We start from the raw sequence: 21,255 nt of genomic DNA, 5'->3' as shown, positions 1-21,255 counted from the left end.
GCAGCGCGAAACATGAGGTGAATACCATAATTATTGCATCTAAATATTGAAAAAAAAAAACCATCAAGATTCACTATATTCCTGTAGTATATGCTCTAAGTTCTTATTGTAACGGTGCTGCTCGGACGGTTGTTAATGATATTTCATTTCAAAAAGTAGTATAAATAAGAATTAATCGATGTGTCGGTAAAATAGACGTATCATATACCCTTAAAAGTTATTTCAATCAGGTGTGTGACATGTGTAACATTGCAGAGAAGAGTTGTCTGCTGCGGTGTTCGCTCGGTTTCATCTTTTCATCACATATTAACGATTTTTCAATTGATACAGCATTTAATACTTGCCTCGACTGACAGCGTAATTCTACGTTTATTCAATATAAATATCAGACCTGACACTTATTGTTCATTACCAGTGGTTTAATAATTTCGGTAACATGGCTCTCAGTTACACAAGGTATGATTAATTATGTGTTATTGTTAAAGAATTGTCGAAAGTTTGATAAGTTGCACTGAAAAAGTAGGTTTATATAACGGTGGAATTTCAGGTTGCTTTGTAGACGTAACTTGGGTGTCAACGGGTTCCGAGGGTTTTACACCAGCAAGTAAGTTACGTAATGGCATATGTATGCTTTATTTATAAATCGCATAACCTACAAACTTTATGTATTCAGTACCATTTATCAAATGTATATCTGTTTTAAGTAATTACCCGTTGCTGATGTCAATTTTATTTTCCTAGATGATGTAGAGTTTAAATAACGTTGATATGAGCTTCACTCTCATAACACTACACCTTGTGTGATTTCATAGTTGTTGACTTTCATCTGATGCAGTCGAAAAAGCATTATAATGAAACAAACGGAATGTATAGCTAAATACAGAAAGTGACCACTATTAGAATGGGATGTGATAAAAACTCCACAATACTATTTTGACGTATACATAATTATGTACAAACATAAAACTGAAGTTACCTTCATTCGAAAGTTTGACTATTCAACCATTTCTTTTGAGTACATCACATTCTTGTATTATTTTTTATGAAAAATAAACGTTTGTCTGGCTTGAAATTGCCATAGCTTGCTTTGATTTGTAAGAGTAAACTAAACTATGGTTTATCACTTCCCATTGGTTGAATATTTCATAATTTGTAATAGTATCAACAAAGATAACGCACTACAGTTTCATTCAATTGTGCTTCTTAAAAAGTGCGAATAAAATTTTTATTAATTTCTAATATCAATAGCAATGAATTTGGAGTCGACAGTTCTCAATCGAAGTTTTAATGTATCTATAGTGTTCTTTTCCCACGGAAATTCTTAGAAATAATGATGCAAAAATATATTTGCGAAGGTTATGTCAATCGAAATCAAATTGAATTTTCTATATATTGTCAGAAATAATGTGCTGATGATATTCACTCCCCCCCCCCCCCTTTTTTTTGAACGAAAATTGTATGAATCGTTTGTTTGCAGTTTTATCAAGGAAGAAAACAGTTTGTTTAAGATGTTCTAGGTACACAATGAAGATTTTAAAAAATCAAGAGGTGTAGAAAAATTGCATAAGTCTATGAAAGTTCATTACTTGAATATTTCATTTTGCTGCATTTATGGTTTATGCTTTTGTTGATTTCACAGAAACCTAGCTGTTTCCACATCAAATGCTGCATTAGAAAAAGTAGCAGTGCATGAGAATCACGATGAGAAGAATATGCGTCTCAAGAGACCGATGTCTCCTCACTTGACCATTTATCAAGTGCAAATAACGACTCTGCTTTCAATCTCACACAGAGCTACAGGGATAATATTGTCAGGTTACGCAGCAACAATTGGTTTGAGTGAGTAATAAGATAATGTCAAGATTATGTCCGTAATTATTAAAAGCTGTATGTGACCATGATCTGTCTTTTACTTTCATATTTTAGGTACTCTTTTCATGCCTGGTGGAATGCCATGCATGATTGAAGCTGTGCACGCGTTATGTTTGCCAGCAGTTGCGATCGCAGTTGGTAAAATCGCTCTTGCTTTTCCAGTAGCATTCCATTTTTGCAACGGAATTCGTCACTTGGTAAGTTATTTCTAATCGTAATTGTAAATTATTTTACCTCGCCACAGCCTTCCAAAGTTTGTGTAACACTATTGGTGGTGATTTCATTGTACACAGAGTGCCGAAATTTGCCGGGCACGATTAGTTGTATAAATCGCTGCACATTTCAAAAAGCAGCAGTTAGCAGTCAATTTTAGTTTGTAATTTTTTTACTATTTGCGACCTTTGATTCAAAAACAGTTCCTTCTAATAGTCTAAGGTTCATCAGTTTACATGTCACAGAATCTTGACTATGCGATTAAAATATCTGGCACTCTAGAGCTTCATTGAATTTGAATTCTTGTTACTGAAATTAAACAGTATTTTCGGCCTTACACTAATCACTCTCTACTCACCAATAGTTGTCTCACTTCGATTCTTGAAAAGTACATCGTTTCCATTAAGAAACATAAAAAATGATTTATCTATTGAAAATTTAAGATTCAAGAGTTGCTTTTGAGGCATTGCATGTACTACTATATGCGCAAAAATCTTAATCAGTGAATTTGTACAGGCTTGGGACTTGGGAGTGTTTCTCAGTATAAAGGATGTTTATACCACTGGCTATGCAATGGTCCTCGCAGCTGCTGCTCTGTCTGTGGTATTAGCAATACTTTGAAAGTTTTATGAATTTCGGAGGTATTTCATTGAAGGTTGAGCAACTGAAGTGAAATCATTAGTATTATTTGTCTAATTTGGATTGTTCTTTGAATGGAGCCAAAATTCGAATTATTTCCTTTCTTGAATGTCAAGTATGTATAATACAAAATAATAAAAATTATGTTGAATATCAATTGATTTTAATGAGTTTTCAGTGTGCTATCTGAACTCCAAAAATTGTTACTTAAAGACTCTACCATAAATTACAGTTCCTGATATCTGTGGTGTAATATTCAAGCTGTAAACAATATCCTGAATATTTGAAGAAAATGATAGCCTCAATGACAGAGTTAAATGTTCTTGAAAATGCTTTAGTTAATGCTGTTACTAGAATTACGAATTCAATTTCGGCAATTCATACAGATACGAAACCAAAAGGAAACACAATATAGTTGCCACAAGAGTTCAATACTCTGCCATTCAGGTGTCACCAATGTCTTATTGCATTTGACAAAGTTGGGTAATCTGGATAACGAGCAGTGAATTTGTCAACTACGACTATATGGACTGAACTTGCATATGTTTTTGCAGAAACGAGAGTCAGTTTGTCAGTGACTGTACATGAAATGCGGTCAAAGTTGTATGAAAGCTATGAATATTGCTGTAAAAAGCCATGGTACAGCCTTGAGATCTCTACTCCAGGACTGTATCACTGTAATATACAGTGCATAGCTTTCAGTTACGGAAATGTGGCCTGCATATTTTAGAATGGTATAGGACAAAGAACGCTGGTTGGTAAACGCTGATGAAAAATCATCCATAAAATTATGACACAATTATTTCAAAAAAGTTCTCTCACATTTAATGCCGATCAGTGATTGTTACATGAAAGCTTCAAGGGAGGTTTCCATGAATTTTTTATAAATTGCCATAAATCTTGCTACAAATGCTTCTAAGTGGAATATAGCTTTTGATCCATGATGCATTCTGTGCTCGTACTCTGCAGCGGTAGTGGCTATTTGAGTTTTAAGCTCAAGATCACAATTTTTCACTAATTCTTGCAGCAGCCCTTTGAAAATCAAGTCACAAGGTATGCAATGTGTCAGTAAATCATATAGTCTACCGCGAACTTCCAACAGTTTCTTAGGTGACTGTTCCGCTATTATTAACTTAGCAGTGTTCTGAATATAGACTTTCCAGTCAAGTTCGGCAATATTTTGATTCACAGTGAAGGGATATCTGAAACATGTTGAATAAATGAATATGCATTAAAAAAGACTGTGGGATTGATACAACATAATAAATAAATTCACTACAGTAGTCACTCACTGTTGAACTTTGCAGGCCTCAAGCATTAAAATAGCTCTTCTCAAATTTCTTTCACTGGCTTCAGCAATTCTGATTGCTAATTCATGTGGTACAGTGAGTCCCTCGCGCTTACAGATTGATTCCAGAATCGTTGTAATTTCATTGATCTTTGGTGCTGGTATTCTTATGCCCAAACAACGAGATCGAATAGCTGGTAGGACACGTGAAGTTGAATTTGCGCACAGTATTATTCTGCAAGTAGCCATATATTTTTCCATTGTGCGTCGTAATGCGTGTTGTGCATCTTTTGTTAATTGATCAACATTCGTCAGCAGAACAACTAAAAATAAGTATGTATTTTTGATAAAATTTTTAACAGGTGGTTGTTACATGCTTTGAGATCATGATTCACATATTTTTTTGTAGATTTCTAAAACATTACTTTTGAACTCTCTTTGACCCGTTGCATCAAGCTGATGTGTTTGGGCTACGGTCTTTATGAGGTCCATCACAACAACCCTATCGTACATGCCCACATCGCTGGGATTAACTTCGATATGATAATTACTGCTGATAGTCATTATTTCAAGTTTTTTTCGAGACGGAGTCTGAAAAACCAGGTGGTAAGTGAATCGATGTAAGATGAACAACGGAATGAAGTGGAGTTATAAAATTTGGCACAATTAAAGTGTAATAAATAATAAAATAGAAAATCTTGAATGTTAAATTATTAAATTAAGACGAATTATATTAAATAAGAGTACGATAGTCGATTATGGAACTCTCAAGGCTTACAATTACTGAAATAATTTTAGAATACCAGATACCTCGAAATTCATGCTTTCCATTCGTAATTTCTCAGCACCGCTGCCATATAATTCTTTGATTATTCCCATTATCCGTGTTCTTTTTCCAGCTCCTGGGGGTCCATATACTAATAAATGTGGAAAATCTCCTTCTTGTACCTATATTGAGAATATATTGAAGTTGGAAGATTGGGCATAGAATACTTTTTATAAACTGGGAAAAAGATTTGCAAAGGAATATTATTTCAATTTAACGATCATTGAATATGTACTTGTATTGATGCAAAGTTCGTAATGTTATGCTCAAAAGCAGTATGAGTATAATATCAAAAAATGCATGGGGCTGAAATTTGTAACATCAAAGAATTTTTAGGAGAAATTTTTTAGCAAATCAAGGATTTCCTTAGACTCATTAACCGTAAGACAACCGAAAATGTTCATATTTAGGAAATACGTTGAATATCGTATGTATAACAAAGGAGGATTACCATGTTCACTAGACGTGTGGCTTGTTCAATATGATAATCAAGTTTTCCCAAATTAGTGGGACGATATTTGTCAACCCACAAACTCATTTTCAAAGTATGTAGTCACTCTTTATGGGTTGAATATAATTAAGCCTCAAGATTCAACTGAATAAAAAGCCCTTTAATCCGACGACAATTGACGAAAACCGAGTCCGGTTAAAACTTTACGGTCTATACAGATCAAGATTTATATATTATGTACGGATTTAGTGCCCGGTAAAATAATGCTCAATATTTTAAAGGGGGTGGATGGACAGTTTGCTCTAAATGCTGTTAAAATAACACAAATCTCCAATAAGTAAATGTTCTTTTGCATAACCTCACTCAAAATTTACAATTGGCGCCACCCATAGAGGTTACTGAAATACAAGACTGGAACCACTGAAATGTAATGGGAGCTTTCCAGCAAGGAGACACAGTGTGACACTGTGTTACACGGTCCAACACTGTGCCTTGGTGCTTGTTGGAACGCCTTGAGGTTCTTAATTCAGTTACTAGAGTCCGTTCATGCATTAAACGAAAAATCTAGGATCATTGAGCGCTTCAGGAAAAAAAAACATTTGTGAATCACGTGTAGATTATCATTGCATTTAATAAATAAATATAAACAATACCATGCGTCGAAAATAAAATCTCTAACTAAAAAATTGGCAGCAATGAATCCGACACAGTGTCCAACCATGCTCCGCAGCTGTGTCCGACTGTGTCGCTCTGTGTCATTGCTGGAAAGCTCCCAATATAACTTGATTGAACTCCCTCTATTTTCTTCGGCACCATATACTTGGCCATCTACCCCGATTAGATTTATTTTTACGGAAATCGTGTGTAAATCGCGTATAGGTGATTGATAGCGTAATTCCGATGTTTGATAGTCAATAGATTATTTTTAGAAATTGAAACAAATTCATCTAGGGAATTTAAGTGACTGCGGCCTCTCATTGAACATATTTCATACACATACAATACATACGACACATTAGTATGTCAGCCTTCGAATGGAGTTTCGTGAAAAGTGGGAGAGAAACATTATTTAGAAAGAAAACCTGGATTTGTACCAGTACTGTCTAGTTCTTACACCGTGGTATAAGTTTATTAATAGTTGGAGACAGAATTATCTAGTCAATACAAAATGTGGAAGTGAAATGCTCAACGTGCCGTCATGGTCTCGTTCCTCAGGCAACGAGAAGTTTAAGTTCGACGTGTGTCCCGCCGTGGTCCCGCCGCTAGTGCACAGTTCCTATTACAAAGTGTCAACGGTGACGTTTTCAATGAGTTTGGGTTATTCTGTAGAATTGTATATACACCCATCTACTTCTCTTTAATAGCACGGGATTAGTGTAAAATCATAAATATCTGTAGGTACTCACTGATTTACATAGGAATTCATATTCCAAAGGTGAAATACGTCAGGTTTATCATACATTAATGAGTGTGATTGTCTCACAGCACACAATTCGAGTGCACTTTTCGTGACACTGATTATTTTACTATATGGACACGTTTATTACAGTCATTCGTTATTGCTTTTCACTACTTACCAAGATTATGAAATCAATTGTAAAATGTTGACTAAATTTCCATTGTCGAAATATTTTTAATCAAAACTAGACGCACGAATTGCAAGAATTGGCCTTATGAATTATATCCGTACTAAATAGTAGCAAAATAGAATTCAAAATCATGAACTGCACTTCCAAAATCGAGCTAGTCCCCAAACTTTCCCCGCCATCATCCATTACACAAAATAATTCTCAACCCTTGGAAAGTGTCCAATTAAGGGCAGCGTATAGTCACGTTAGAGTTGGAACTTACAGTACCGAATCTTTTCAAATGTGCAAGAACCGCCCACCAATTATTGATACATCACAGAAGTGCAAAAAGTATGTACTATTCATTAAAAGTTGGACATATATTCGGCAGCCTCAGTAGTCGATAGATATTGTATTTAAATCACAAATCACAGCAAATCTATTACATTGGAACAAGCCAATGAGTTACACTGCTCTTTGAATATAACTTAATTGGATCTAACTGATTTAAAAAACGAATTTGTGTCTAAAACATACTTGAAATGCTGTTAAACTGTTGAAGTTCTTTTAATAAAACTGTCTGTTTCTAAAAGAATGTCATGGTATTTTTTTTTTTTTTAAACAGTTCAACTATGTTTTGGATGTGTAGATGTAATAAATGTTTTTTCTTTCATCAGAAACACTGGTCCAATTTTACGCCTATTAAAACGGCGTCAAACTTCTACCTACCTTTCAACGAAGTCATGTGATAATATTTACGCTGTCAATAAAAGTTCTAATTCTCTGGATTGGCATCTTGGAAAATCTGTTAATCATCAAGGTTGGCTTTTTGAAGAATAATTGAATTCCTAAATTGATTGTATTTACTTTTAGATTATTATCAATTTCTGTGGGTAGAATACCTACAAGATACCTTTAAGTCCTATTTACATTGCAGTTTGCAGAATATTCCTTTGAATATCTGACATGCCCTAATATTTGGTAGCATTTGCGCCAGATCTTAGCCGCTATAACTTATTAGTGATAAAAAAAACCAAACAGAATATAAAAGAGTTTATTACAAGTAGAACAGGTTATTGGTCAGGAGAAAAAGAAGAAAGATCTATGCATAAAAAAAAATAGAGAACCTATCAGTAATTAGAATTGTATGCAAGTAAGCTAATACTAGCTACTGTTGAATAAGTTCCCCTTAACAATATATCTGAAATACTGAATATAATTATATGCCTAAATATTTTTATATTTGAGATTTTTTGACAGGGTTCAGAGCTTCTCAAAGTAACAGCTTAGACTGGAGAATCGGAAGAACTGTTACTTCATGTTCTAATCAACTGGAATCTCAAGGTGGGACTCGTAGCGCTGAGCAACTGTCAAGAAATATCCCTTCAACACCTGGATATTTGCAAGCAACTTCAAGTGCTAAGTATGTACACTTTGTATAAGTACATGATAGCAAATTTTTTCAAAGCAGGACAATTTAGTTAGGAACGTACATATATAGTCAGACATCAGAAAGTGGGACTCGCGTTAGGCCACTTTACTTGAATTCCGGTGAATTTGCTGTTTGGTTATTAAACATAAATTAAAATTGACAGATTTTGTATAGATTTCATTTTAATTTTATAGATCAAAGCTTGTTTCTTTATTGAGACGTCTTTCACCACGCCTCTCAAGACCTAGTAAAAATTCAGTACAATCATCCCCCATTATCTGCCCATGGGTTCAAGTTGAGTACTCTACAAAATCAGCCGATGATGATAAAAGAGATGACTCGCAAGAAAGCGATGCAAGCTTTCAGCAGGAATTAGAAATGAACGAACTTAGAAAAAAAATTGCTGAACACTGTGTACAGATTTGTATCTCACCGGTAAGGTTTTTCTTCATGTAGACTTGTTTTATATGGACAAGCTTTTCAATAATAAAAACAGACAACTGTCTGACGAACCTTCTTCACAGTGTTTGAATAACATAATTCACTCTTGACATTGAATTACAGACATCTGGGGCAAGCGCTGCTTGTGTCGAAGATCAACCGGCGTCTTATCCTAGCATTCGTATTGAAGGACCAGAAATCCAATGTATGTCTCATAACTCAAGAGCGTGAGTATTCTAATTTATATTTTTTCAAGTCATAAAACCTTGAAAATTTGGGTTCGTGTAATATGTTGCAGAACTTTGCTAAATAACACCTTGAAAATATTCTTTTCATTCATTTTTGTATTATTTTTTATAATTCTAATACTGGACATACGAATCATGAACATGTTATCAAAATTCGCAATACGGAATTAGTTTGTTGTTCTTTTCAGAATCATTCCATGTTCACTAGACTTTTCTACATTCAGATGTGTTAATTTAACATTTTTAATGTATAAGTTGGTTTTTTTTTTCGCAATTTGTGGAACATATTATCTTGCATGCACAAATCGTGAGCCTGAACAATAGCAATCTTTTTTTGTACATAAAATATACCATATATAATAAATGTTTGAGAATATCTTTTGTATTATACCTCAATTTTATCCCTTGATCTCCACTGTGGTGCTACCTGCTACCCTTGGTCTGCAAATAATATATGATAGACGTTCTATACAGCATAATATTACCACCATTGCCTGAATAATTTCAGTTATTAAACTGTGATTAAAAAAAAAAAAAACTAATTGAATCTTAATCAAATTTAATTAATTCGTGAGTTCTAAGTAGCTTATATCTTCAGAAGATCAAAAATGTTTATAGCCTTGATATAGTCATGCAGATTATAGTAGCAACTAGCAGAAACACAATGCATGTGATATGCCTGCAGTCATGTTATTTCGTGGTATGTGTTCTGCATATAATATAAGATTCTGGTACATTCGATCACAGCTACTTTCAAGCAGCTTCAGCGTCCTCTGGCATAGGCTTGTGAGCATTCAAAATTGTGTGAAAAAAAAACTAATAGTGATACTTGCCTACCTGTTCAGAAGCTATAATCGAACTAGCTTTTTCTAACAACAAGATACATCACTGTTTGTAATGCTAAAAACGTACGTTGTCCTTGGGACAAAAATGGACTGATGTCAATGCATGCGCATATACCAGGTCATATTACACAAAGGCCCCATAGGGTGCTACAATGTACAAAGTGAGGGATTCTAGCATAAGAGATCGGTATATCAAGAGTCGTGCGTTCAGTTTGGTGAGTGATTCTGACAGGTGGCGATGCAGCTCTCTGTTTAGAGCTCCATATGTGAACTTTGCATGAAATACCTAGTATGAAGTGGTGCTACTGGTCATAAGTAAAGAAACATTCTCTGTGAATCACAGTTACTCTGCTAGTTTCAAATTGAAAACAAATGAAAGGTTTATGAAGTGGGAGGTGGAGTTCTAGTTTAGGATTGTATTGTATTTCTTTTTAGAGTAGAGACTGTGGATCTGCTGAAGGTAGTGCTTTAAAACAAGGCCTACATTTAACACTTTATGCTCAATGTTCCTGTTCGGAATCCTTTTCATAGAGTGTAAATCAATAGGATATGTATTTTTGTAATTATATTTTTACAAAGTTGATGCTGACTTCGACTTCATTTGGATGCTATTTACTTTCAAGTTGATTAGTAGTCTTGTTTTATGGCAGAACTTGCAAGATCCACAACCAGAGAAAGAGTGAATATGCATGGTCTATCTAATTCGAATCTTGAAAATTGATCATGCTGTAATTTAAAAAATATTTTGATCAATCCATTTTAAAACAATTATAACAAAGTTGATTTTTTTACTTTTAAGTTAGGTACCGGATTGTGAAACAAATGATCATAAATTCTTTCATGAAAGTAGTAATTAATGTTTTTTGTAATTGCTGATACTTTTAACAGTTGAAGTAACCAAGTGTAACTTTCGATTATCTGCATCCAAACCAACATTGTTTCTCTCTGACTATCACTCACTTTCAAAGAATGAAGTGATTCGTCACGACATAATATTTAGCGTGAACAAGGAGTCTGCATTTATTTCTCAACATCAAGCAAACTGTGTCGTTTTATATAAATCAAAAATAGATAATGCAAGATAGGAAGTTTTTTCTAAAAGGTTTTATTCATAGTAAGAACATACTAATGTGTAAAAGTAGCCTTTACAATAATGGTTAACATATTCGTTACACCGACAAGTGTCAGCAGTTCTATAAACTAAACACAAATGATTGTCTTGGGGTGGTATATGAATCAATGCACCATCCTTCTGTTTAGGGTCAATATAATCTATCGTAGTATCATCTGTTGCATTCTCGGTATGAAATTGTAACAAAACATCCAGAGTGCCTGGCCTATTATCCTTCTCTTCATTATCAGATTGTGAAGTATCAGACTCTGGGTCGCTCGGTGGGTTTGACGAGTAATCTTCTGTATCCGTAGAGTCAGATTGGTGAAATGCGACGGACATCGATGCTTTCCTTACAGGTTTGGTACAGTTTGCTGACGATGCCGTTCTAGATATTGGCAACTTCTCTTTTCCTTTACTAGATTTACTTCCAATACTATTTTGAGTTTTGCCATGTGGATTTTTGACTACTATTCTGTCTTGTGTAGCAGTTTCTTTATCTACGATCAGGATTTCTTCATCAATTGTTGTATTAATGTCGTGCTTCGTGCTGAAATTAGGTTGATCATCATTTTTTGCACTCTTTGATTCGTTAGATGTGTCTTCGATTTTACCTGCTATACTTGATCCGTCTTTCAGCTCTGCTTTTAGGCTTCTGTCAATTTCATCAGTTTTATGATTCTCATTATTTTCTGTTTCTGCATCCTTTTTACTGTAAGGCTGAATGACTTCTTTGTCATTGATTAACATATAACAGCCCCGCGACCACCTCTGCAGTTCAATTTTCATTCTTGGTTTCATATGGTCGGCTTCCGGTACCAAATCCAACTCAGTGTATTGTTTAAGAAGGTGAAAAATATGGATGGATTTGAAAATATTATAGAAATTTTTCAGCACAGTGGGTAAAGTATCTTCATTGGCGATTTCGTAATTCTGTACATCAGCTGGAGTAGTTTTTTCCCACTTGATATTCTCATTCTTTACATCATCGCACAATTTTTCATACATATTTTCCAGTAAAAAGTTGGGAAGGTATATGAACGAATCTTTTTCAATAGTCCTTTGAATTTTCTTAACGATTGTTGTGTACAAATAAATCTTAGAAATGTAAGACAGCAAGTCCACCTCGGTCTCATCAGGTTTGAAATATTTGTATGTTATTTCTGGTCTATGCTGTATTTCACTTTCCAACAGTGGTCCATGAAACCATCCATTAATCGATATTCTTACTTTGTCTGTTGATACTACTTCAGAAACTTGATGGTACGATTTATCTGAAACTTCGAAGAAAATCAATGAGTTATACTCAGGAATTAATGAGCGCACAATGCAGTTCGGCTGTCCGTTTTCATCCGTATCGAATATATCTAGTGATCCACCGTCCTGCGCAGTCCAATTTTCAGACAAATATAAAATAAAGGCGATTCTTCTATCACCCATATTATCGTCGTGACATAAAAGATAATCTGTATCAGAGTAACGTGCGCTAGATATTGATATTTTTCCACTCAAATCAATTTTCGTATTATTTCTCATCCAATCAGTCAAGTCTGATTCAAAGGTTCTGTACAATTGTACTATGCTTTCAGATTTTACGTTTGCCAGGTCTTTCGTTTGTTCAAACTGATACAAGTCCATATTTTTGCGGCAACTTTCTACGTCTTTCAATTCGTCTTTTATTTTCGAAATGAACGTATTTTCGGCTAGAACATCTGAAATTTTGCATATTCGGTACGGCTCCGTCATTATCTCTATTCTATCTGTTTTCACAGGCTTTGAGCCGTGCCAATGATTAGAAAAGATTTTTTGGAATTCCGTTGACCCCACGTGTTGCGAGATTATTGAACTTTTAAATCTTTTTGCAACCGGTTCAATTGCGTCTGTTTCTCCAACGTTTTCATGCATCTCGTTGGACATTATGTACGATACTGATTCCTTCACCACCGTATCGTCGCGATCAGGCTCGCTTGTCTAATGTCAGTCGGTCTGGGCAAAAAAGAGGTTAACTCAGTTGCCCATGTATTTAAATGTTTTGAAATTGAAGTATAATCGGAATCCTCTATACTTCAATAAACACCAATAAGAAATGAAGAATAAATGAAACTTGACAAACGATAACTCGTCGAGTATCAACTGTTATTTATCGTCAATATTGGAATAATTCACATTCGAGGACAAAAATTACAGAACTGACTGTCCAACGGCTGTGAACCGTAATAGATCGAATTGCACGTGCTCTACGATCATGCGCAGCCGGTACTATAGATAATACTTTTTTTATCTTTCGTTGTGCTGATGAGAGTACCATACAAATTTTAATCTTCCGAATATTCTTACTCCGTTTTACCGTAGCTCTATTGCTTGTTAGTATTGTTTCGTTCCCGTTATCCCGTCACTCTCGGTTGATTCCACCTTAAATTACCCATCCAGGTCGGGATCAAAAATGCAAACAACTTCGCGATGAAATATACCTTTCTTTGAGTGATTTAAGGGAATATTTACTTTTATTTACTTTTTAATAATTACTTTTATCGATTTTTATAGCTTGTTGTTCAAATATGCGGAGTTTGGCAGTCGTTAAACAACCCGCCGATTCACCTGGATAGGTGTAAAATTGCTGCTGTTATTGATGTATATACATATTATACGAAAAAACGCAGCGAAACTTAAACTTGATTTTTCATAATTACATAACTGTTGTTCTTCTTGCTAACTTCGTTCTGAACCATTTTTGAAAAGTCCCAACATCGCGTGAGAGTTTTACATGATATCTATAACATAATAGTTATTCATTTTGTAAACGATTTTAAAACATTTATAAATCCTTTAACATGCAGATAGGATTTTTTAAATGTTATTCGAAATGATATTGATGTGGAAAATAAGAAATACGTAACTGTCTAAAATCGAGCTTCGATTTCATTTCGTTTTTCCACACAGTATTAAATCACTCTAGCAATTTCATATTGATCTAGGCAGATTAATTATTTTCTGAAAGCACGCTCGAAGACTTGGCAAATTTGTTTGAAAATAATCACCCAAAGAATGATACATGATACACTTAACGACCGAATGACATGAATTATTGGTTCCGACCCGAATCTTCGATTTGATAAGGAATCTGTCTGTAAGAATTTAAGGACAGTGCTTTTGTGTCATGATGTACCGCAATACGGTATGATTATAAATTATTTAGTTTTAATATCTGCTGTGAGGTATCGATATTTAATTTGTCGATATTCATCTACCATCTGATTCAAGTTTTTTGTTGTTGTTTTTACTCTATTCATTCCTATCACAGGCCCGTCATGCTTCAGGCTCATAAAATTGTTTATTCAAGTGTACACGATCGTTATGTAGGTTGAATAGCATGACGAGTGGATACCGTTTGAAAAATAGCGCTCTCGAATGAGGTTGGCATTCGGTTTGTTAGATCGCGCGCAAGTGTCAAACCAGCAACAAAATGGCAACCGGTTTTCGTGTTTGACGGATGTGTCGGGCAGTGTTGGGCGCTACGAAAATTTGGGGCACACCCTGACCTCTAAATTGCCGGAGTATTATTCGCGAAATATTGAAATCGGTTAAGAAAGGTTGACTAGAAAACGACGAAGTAGGGTCTGGAAAAATCAGGGGACAACTTGAATGTGAGTAACGAATAAACGACTACGCCGAAAGTGAAACATTCTTTCCGTTGTAAAATGTGACATATAGCATGTATGTGAATACGTCTTTAGGTTGGATTAACCATGTGTATTGAATTATCCTCTAATTATAAGGGTGAGGTGTTTATCGGGTTAGCCGACAATTACGACGTTGGCATCGACGCATGCGACTCTATTCATTATTTTCATCCTTTGCACGACGTTTTCTCGAAAAATTCGGTCATGTCGGAAAGATCGAGGCGTGCCACACTTACTTGGGCGCTGACAGTTCGTTAACGCTTTATATACACTGTCGTATCTTGTATTTCACAATGCAGCAATGCTTGTTTAGTTTACAGTAAATATGCCTAACTGTTCATCCATGTATTTTCTTTCGCTCAATTACCATGATATCATTGATGTTAGTAACGTCTGGGGAAGTAAGCATAATTCGATTTGAAATTGCGTAAATAATTCGTCTAATTCAAGTATTTCTCGTACCCACCTACGTCTAATTTCGTGATTTCCGGTTCAGTAAACTGTTTCTCAACGTTAATCTTTAAGGCAATGTTACAATCCTGCAAACCACAGGATTTTAGAAGGATTAATCTTACACCTAAAACACCAGTTTGCAGTTTTTATACGTTTCAATTTCCAACCAGTCTTTGAACGAATGTATAAACAGGCTTATATACCACTCTAATTGGTTTGCAAAATTTTCTGTGATAATTTTCTCCCAAAGTAGTACAAACTAATAAATTTACAAGTTCAAAATGAAAGTGTGAAATTTACAATTGAAAAAGTAAGAAATTGATGAAAGCGACATATTAAAACAAGAAATAACAAGTAATTGTGCAATGTAATTTTTATTCACAGTCTTGGATATGTTATTGCAAAATATTTCCAAGATGTTTAAAGTTCAATCTAATGTAGCTATCCGCTTTACCTTTCGAACATGTATTCAAGCATTTAGTAATAGTAATTGGTTTGATACACTTAATCTTGTGAAATGTTTAACACTATCTAAGTCGGATATTGATTTACGTTCTCAATTCGAATCTTTGGTGTGAGAAGTAGTATGCAATACATAAACAGGTTCCTCTGCCGCCTCTCAGGAGTTCTGTGTAGGCGTCTGCAGTATAGAAAACTTGTGCCAGATTATTTGGCATTTGAAATAATCGTTGGAATGCATGTTCTCTGAATTGACATGAATTTTTATTACAACATCAAGGCTATTAAACATGTATTCTACAATTCGATTCATCTACTTTGCCTGGAATTCTCAATCATTCAGCTTGCAACTACGTAGAACATATGTTTTGATTTTTTTTTTCTCTTCATCGCTGGGTACCTAAAAACAACTTCCTGACCAATTTTACTTCATTTTTATGAATTTTCTGAGTATTGGAGTTTCTATCACTTTTATATTGTTAGTTTCATTAATTATTATCGTTTCATTACATCTCACTATGAAAAATCAAATCGCATTTGTTATTTGCAATGCAATTTATCTATTTTGTGAAGTCGCTCTGGGCGAACTGCATAGATGATGATGGACGTGTAGTTTTCCTGCAGTGTCTTGCTTGGCTAACTTAGGACGCAATATCCCTTACACTATTGTATAGCTTATATATTGTATATTGTATAGGCTATCCTTACAGTCATTTTCTTCTGTATATTCATCGTATTTCTCAAATGTAATAATGATATGTTTATTATTATCAAATTGTTTTAGCTAATTATATTTAATCTCTAAACAATACCACATATTTCAATTACTTTTTCTTTATCTACGCAACGAATTAGTATCCTACTTACACAGACATCATCATTATTTTCATTCATTTCGACAAAACTAATTTGGATATATTCATATAATAAATGGTTTTTTTAAGGTGGGAGACAGGCTAAATATTTTTATACACCTACATAAAATGTAAAGAATTATATTACACTCAACTGGATATGAAACGTGCAGAGAATTTTTAATGGATTGGATGTGATTGCACTATCGAATGAAGTTCTCCTTTCTTAAATTTAATATTGGCTTCGCTTATTGTGAAATATAGGTAGTAAATATGTCCTTGAACACAGCTAGGTGTACTGGCTTAGCTTTAATTTTTACGGTCTTTAATAGAACTTGTTTAATTTAATTACCAAACCTCAAAAGTGTGTTATTCTGATAACCAATGTATCTACAGATATTATCTTCGAGTTAGTGAATGCACGATGTTGAAGTTAACTGTAGGTTTTGGCCGATGCGTGCATGAATATATTTGAGAGCTACTAATCATCATTTTCCGAGTAGGATTGCAAAGTGTTAAAGAATGTAAGATCCAAATTGCAAGAAAGACAATTTAATTAAATTTTTTCATGTGTGTTTGACAGCTGAAATCTGCAATTAATTTCAGCGTTGATATGATTCGACATTTATCCAATACAATATCACAGAATTTATTTTTATGCACCTTTTTATTTTGAATTGTAATACTGTTTAAATCACACTCTTGCTTCTTAATATGCATTCCAAATCTTGCTTCAATTGATGCCCAGTGTATGTTGATTATTGCTCTTTGCACTAACAAAGAGTTGATCATTTATTTAATTGATGGTATCCAGTGGTCCTGAAAGTCTTTGAGGTTCTGAAAATGTCATTAAATTTTTCTTGTGCAGGAAATATCCCATTTTGAAGCTTTCCTGCGAATGATCTATTTATTTGTAATTTCTGAGTAACTGTTCGCAAAGCGTGAATTTCTGCTTCAAATCGCGTTTTTTTGTTGTTCCCTACTAACAGGTTGTAGTAGAAATAATGTATATGACGTACATCATGCCGCTATTGTACAGTGCCCTCTGCATTCGTGTATCTTTATTTCTCTTGAATGACGTTCAATTTGTTACAGATCTTTTACTGGACACTATATTAATGCCGAAAAAGTTTTTTTTGCTAATTCAGAATAAATTGTAGCTATTATGGTAATCTATTCAATATAATTATTCATTAAGAGTACAATACATAAAGTGAAGGTGGTACACTTTGAATTCTTTTAATAATATTTAAATTACTACCAAAGCATAAACTGTACAGATTTGCTTTGAAGTCTTTGATGATTTTTAGAACGGTGTATCAAAAATTTTATCGCTGTTATTAAAGAAGATTGATTGACCAAAAATCGATACCTTCTGTTAATTTAATTACGACGTAGTCGTTTATTGGATACCTATCAAATTAATATATTCGTAAGCTCAGAAAACCTTAAGAAATACAGAAATAGAAAATAGTGAAATTATAAACAAAAGTTTATTGTTAGATATTGATGCTTCATTTCAAATTTCTTCAAACTATTTTTTACAAATACAATCAAACTTTTTTTTTATTACGTCAGTGTAGTTAAATATATAATTTTACAACATTATTCCAATATGTTGTTTATAATCAACAAATGCCAATATTGAATTGAATACTCAGAAAAAAAAAATCTTTTTCAATGACTGTACAAAATAATCTACCAGAATCTACTAGATTTTTTTACCATTTCGAAGAGATTGAAAATGAAACATCGATATCTAAGCTTTTGTTTGCTTTGGCAGTATTTTCTATTTTTGTATTTTTACAGATTCTTTTTTGCTCACGAATATAAGAATTTCTAGATACTCAATGGGTTACTCTTCATTAAATTTATGAAAAGTACTGATTTTAGGCCAACGAACCTCCTTAATTTGGCATGAAATAGAGTCTATTGTTAGTGCAACCGATAAGTACTGGATATAATTGTACAACTGAGAAGAAATTGCAGGCTTTGGCAATGGTGGCGATATAGATTTTGTTCCAGCACTTGAGTTTGCCTGTTGATTATTGAAAAGACTCGTTTTCTCAACTTAGGCTCTGCTTATAATAACGCAAGCTTAACACTCTGGATGTGTTACATTCCCATCGAAACTTTTATTCACATGTGTGTACAGATTTGTATTTATGTCAAAATGGGTGATATGCTATACTACTGGTTATACTCAATAGATCAACTGCCTATTTATTTCAAATGAATGTACATTAATGTGTTTTCGCAAAGACATGCAATTCTATACTGTGATGTGAAGTTTTTGTTTTAAAATTAACGTTTTATGTGTTGTTGTAAACATAAATATGTGATTATTTTTTTATGCACCATTTGTGGATCAACTTAGCAATTTTTCCCACACTTTTATCCAGATATTTACCTGAGGAGAAATGGTGTACAGCACATTTCAATTTCCTAAACATCTCAACACATTTCGCCATGCAACATCATGAAACTCATTCCAAAATTTTACAAATTCGTGCAATATTCGAAACAAAAAACTATAAGTCTTCAAGAATGTCTGCAAATTAGCCAAAATCTTCCTGCAATATTGCTTATCCTCTCCAAAAATCTTGTAATAAAACTTGCCTGTTGTACACCAAATCTCTCTTATGATTCACCCCTCACTTTCACCTGTACGATTAACATAAGTTACGCCTATAGTACTTTTAGCTGTATCGTATTTAGTTTTGAATTGGAATGCTGTATAATAATTATAATTTTGTATAATGCACAGTAAATTAGAAATATCCAGCACTGATTCTGCTCTAATTAAGATTATTAATTCAAAATTGTTTGACAACTCTAAACAATTTTTATAGTCTTTAGTGACGGCTTGTAATGTAAGTAATTATAGTGTAGTTATTATCGATAAACTATTAGCATGGAAGCACCGCCTTTGAAATGAATATTTCAGCCTTGAAGCCTCATTTATAGTATAGAGTATATCGTAGTTAAGAGTAGTACCTACTTAATAAAAGATTAATCATCATTTAAGCATGCAAACTATTTCACGTTATTGAAATGTACTATTTTACAAAATGTACTTCTAGTTCTAATCTTTATTTGCTATTGCTGGATGCCATTAACGACACCTGAATGTTGCAACTTTGATATCCAAATGCTGCGCACAATTAATATCATATCTGCTCTATTTTAATTGAATTGTCTAATCAATTATTATCTATTACGGAATACAGATACAGCAAGTAGGTACTTTCATAAGTAGTTGAATTGTCAAATTGCGAACAATTCAAAGTTATGTACCAAGTTTGGCATTATTTACTTTGAAATCACTGATAAATTTCATAAGGTTAATTATATTGGTTGCAGTCTAAACAAACGCAAGCACATGTACCATTGACAAATTCAATGTAAGTCATCATTCAGTTTTTTTAAACTCAGAAGATTAGAATCAATGTACAAAAGGTGCTCTATCAATTTTATATTTGTTGAAATTGATGGGCATGTGTCAACAATAACTTCACTGACATTATCAATAATAAGGCAGTATTTAAAAAAATTAAATCTCATTGCATATTTATCTGCTGAAGAGTCTTTTTACCGAAGTAGTTATCCAGAATAGGATATCTTTAGACCGGTCTACAAGGGGCTCCTGGTAAGTGACACTGGAGCTAATCCTAGGTGTCTATATATAAATGCAAATAAACTACCCCAACTTCTGAATTCCTTCCTTGCTGACTATCTCTGCGGTACTTTCTACTGCGTTGAAAGACCAAGCATTTACAATGTCTGACACGAAAGAGAAATAATATCAATTACATTCAATTAATGAAAATTTCGTATTGGCAATATTTTTCTATAACTTTTCTTTCGTTCTACAAACATTGGATGGTGGTTAAAAATTCGGATGAGTCTTGGAAAACGTTATGAAATTTTTTATAGAATCGTGCATTATGAAGGAGAGTTTCCTGAAATGGTGTCAATTATTTTGCATTATCTCTTGTCTCATTTATTAGGACTACTAATAATTAATTTTTGAAACCTGTTTTCGCATTTTGTCAACATTAGTGAAGAGCGTATTGGTATTGAATGCTTGATATGAGTGTTCATGTGAAAGTATCTTGTACTTTAATTCAGAGTTGCATTTTTAGATAGAGTTGATTATTCGTAATAATATATGTAGTAAGTTAATCTTTCAATAATTTGTATAGAGTGTTTTTTTTAAGTAAAACCAGGTTTTCTTTCGAGATCTATTATTTAAATAACAGTAACAAGTCATTAGAATTACATACATGGATATAGTCTTCAAATCTGAGTCACACGCATCTTTCTTTCGTTCTAAGAACAGTTGTATATACATGGAAACGCATCACAGATTTTTTAGTGTTCTTAAAATATCCAGGGGAACCCTGTTCCCAGTTTAAAGAGAGAGAGAGAGTTGATATGTTGGGAATTGGGATTGTCTGCATACCATGTCAGTCTTCCCTCACCAGTCGGGTTAATAACGTGTATCGTTACGCATTGTTTTTTAACGTTGCTAAAAATTACGTTCAACGTAAAAGTGGCCACCCTGTGAATGACCAGAGCTTTCGCAACTATCCGTTCTTTAATTCGTTTAATCTAGGAAAAACAAAAAAATTAGCTTGCAATTGAAAAATTAGAGTATTTCTGATATTGATATACATATATTAATTTGGAGATCTAATTACATTAACAAGGAATAATTCGAATGAATCATGCCTTTAAAAATTGAAAGTGGTAGTTATACAGTAAATGAAGTGGGGAAAAAAAATCTGTCTAAGTTTTTGCCATGGAAACATTGGCGACGAAGGTACCAAGCACAATTAAAGTTTGTATTAATTTTATTTACGGTATACGCGG

General features: G+C 33.7%; 4 protein-coding genes across 8 annotated transcripts in view; 2 read left to right on the top strand and 2 right to left on the bottom strand.

The window, feature by feature from the left end:
• Positions 1-106: 106 nt before the first annotated feature.
• On the top strand, positions 107-2,881 carry LOC124217175 (succinate dehydrogenase cytochrome b560 subunit, mitochondrial). The gene is made up of 5 exons (XM_046622537.1): positions 107-456; positions 548-604; positions 1,640-1,839; positions 1,927-2,069; positions 2,602-2,881. The coding sequence occupies exons 1-5, from the start codon at positions 437-439 to the stop codon at positions 2,704-2,706; spliced, it is 525 nt and encodes a 174-aa protein (XP_046478493.1). The 5' UTR covers positions 107-436; the 3' UTR covers positions 2,707-2,881.
• Positions 2,882-3,542: 661 nt separating this feature from the next.
• RfC38 (replication factor C subunit RfC38) lies at positions 3,543-7,067 on the bottom strand. Of its 3 annotated transcripts, none has more exons than XM_046622532.2 (5): positions 6,867-7,067; positions 4,823-4,960; positions 4,438-4,603; positions 4,017-4,335; positions 3,543-3,926 (listed from the first exon to the last, which is right to left on the bottom strand). In XM_046622532.2, the coding sequence occupies exons 2-5, from the start codon at positions 4,889-4,891 to the stop codon at positions 3,569-3,571; spliced, it is 912 nt and encodes a 303-aa protein (XP_046478488.1). In that variant the 5' UTR covers positions 4,892-4,960; positions 6,867-7,067; the 3' UTR covers positions 3,543-3,568. The 3 variants fall into 3 exon arrangements, with proteins under 3 accessions (XP_046478488.1, XP_046478487.1, XP_046478489.1); XM_046622531.2 differs by lacking the exon at positions 6,867-7,067 and adding an exon at positions 5,290-5,809; XM_046622533.2 differs by lacking the exon at positions 6,867-7,067 and adding an exon at positions 5,648-5,809.
• The window catches only part of LOC124217166 (uncharacterized), a 28,909-nt gene continuing 13,713 nt past the window's right edge, over positions 6,060-21,255 (top strand). Inside the window, exons 1-5 of one of the 3 annotated variants that reach the window (XM_046622519.2) lie at positions 6,060-7,208; positions 7,535-7,677; positions 8,106-8,280; positions 8,484-8,724; positions 8,854-8,957. In XM_046622519.2, the coding sequence (XP_046478475.1) occupies positions 7,009-7,208; positions 7,535-7,677; positions 8,106-8,280; positions 8,484-8,724; positions 8,854-8,957 (863 nt within the window). In that variant the 5' untranslated portion in view covers positions 6,060-7,008. The remainder of the gene's footprint in view (positions 7,209-7,534; positions 7,678-8,105; positions 8,281-8,483; positions 8,725-8,853; positions 8,958-21,255) is intronic. The other 2 variants (XM_046622520.2, XM_046622521.2) reach the window with 2 other exon arrangements.
• Positions 10,924-13,167, bottom strand: sud1 (Prolyl 3-hydroxylase sud1). Its single transcript, XM_046622522.2, has one exon. It carries the CDS (start codon positions 12,849-12,851, stop codon positions 10,929-10,931), a length of 1,923 nt encoding a protein of 640 aa, XP_046478478.1. The 5' UTR covers positions 12,852-13,167; the 3' UTR covers positions 10,924-10,928.

This window comes from Neodiprion pinetum, chromosome 4 (assembly GCF_021155775.2).
Source record: "Neodiprion pinetum isolate iyNeoPine1 chromosome 4, iyNeoPine1.2, whole genome shotgun sequence".
Taxonomy (NCBI): Eukaryota; Metazoa; Arthropoda; class Insecta; order Hymenoptera; family Diprionidae; genus Neodiprion; species Neodiprion pinetum.
The sequence above is the reverse complement of the archived record's forward strand: the minus strand, read 5'-3'. Positions and strand labels throughout refer to the sequence as shown.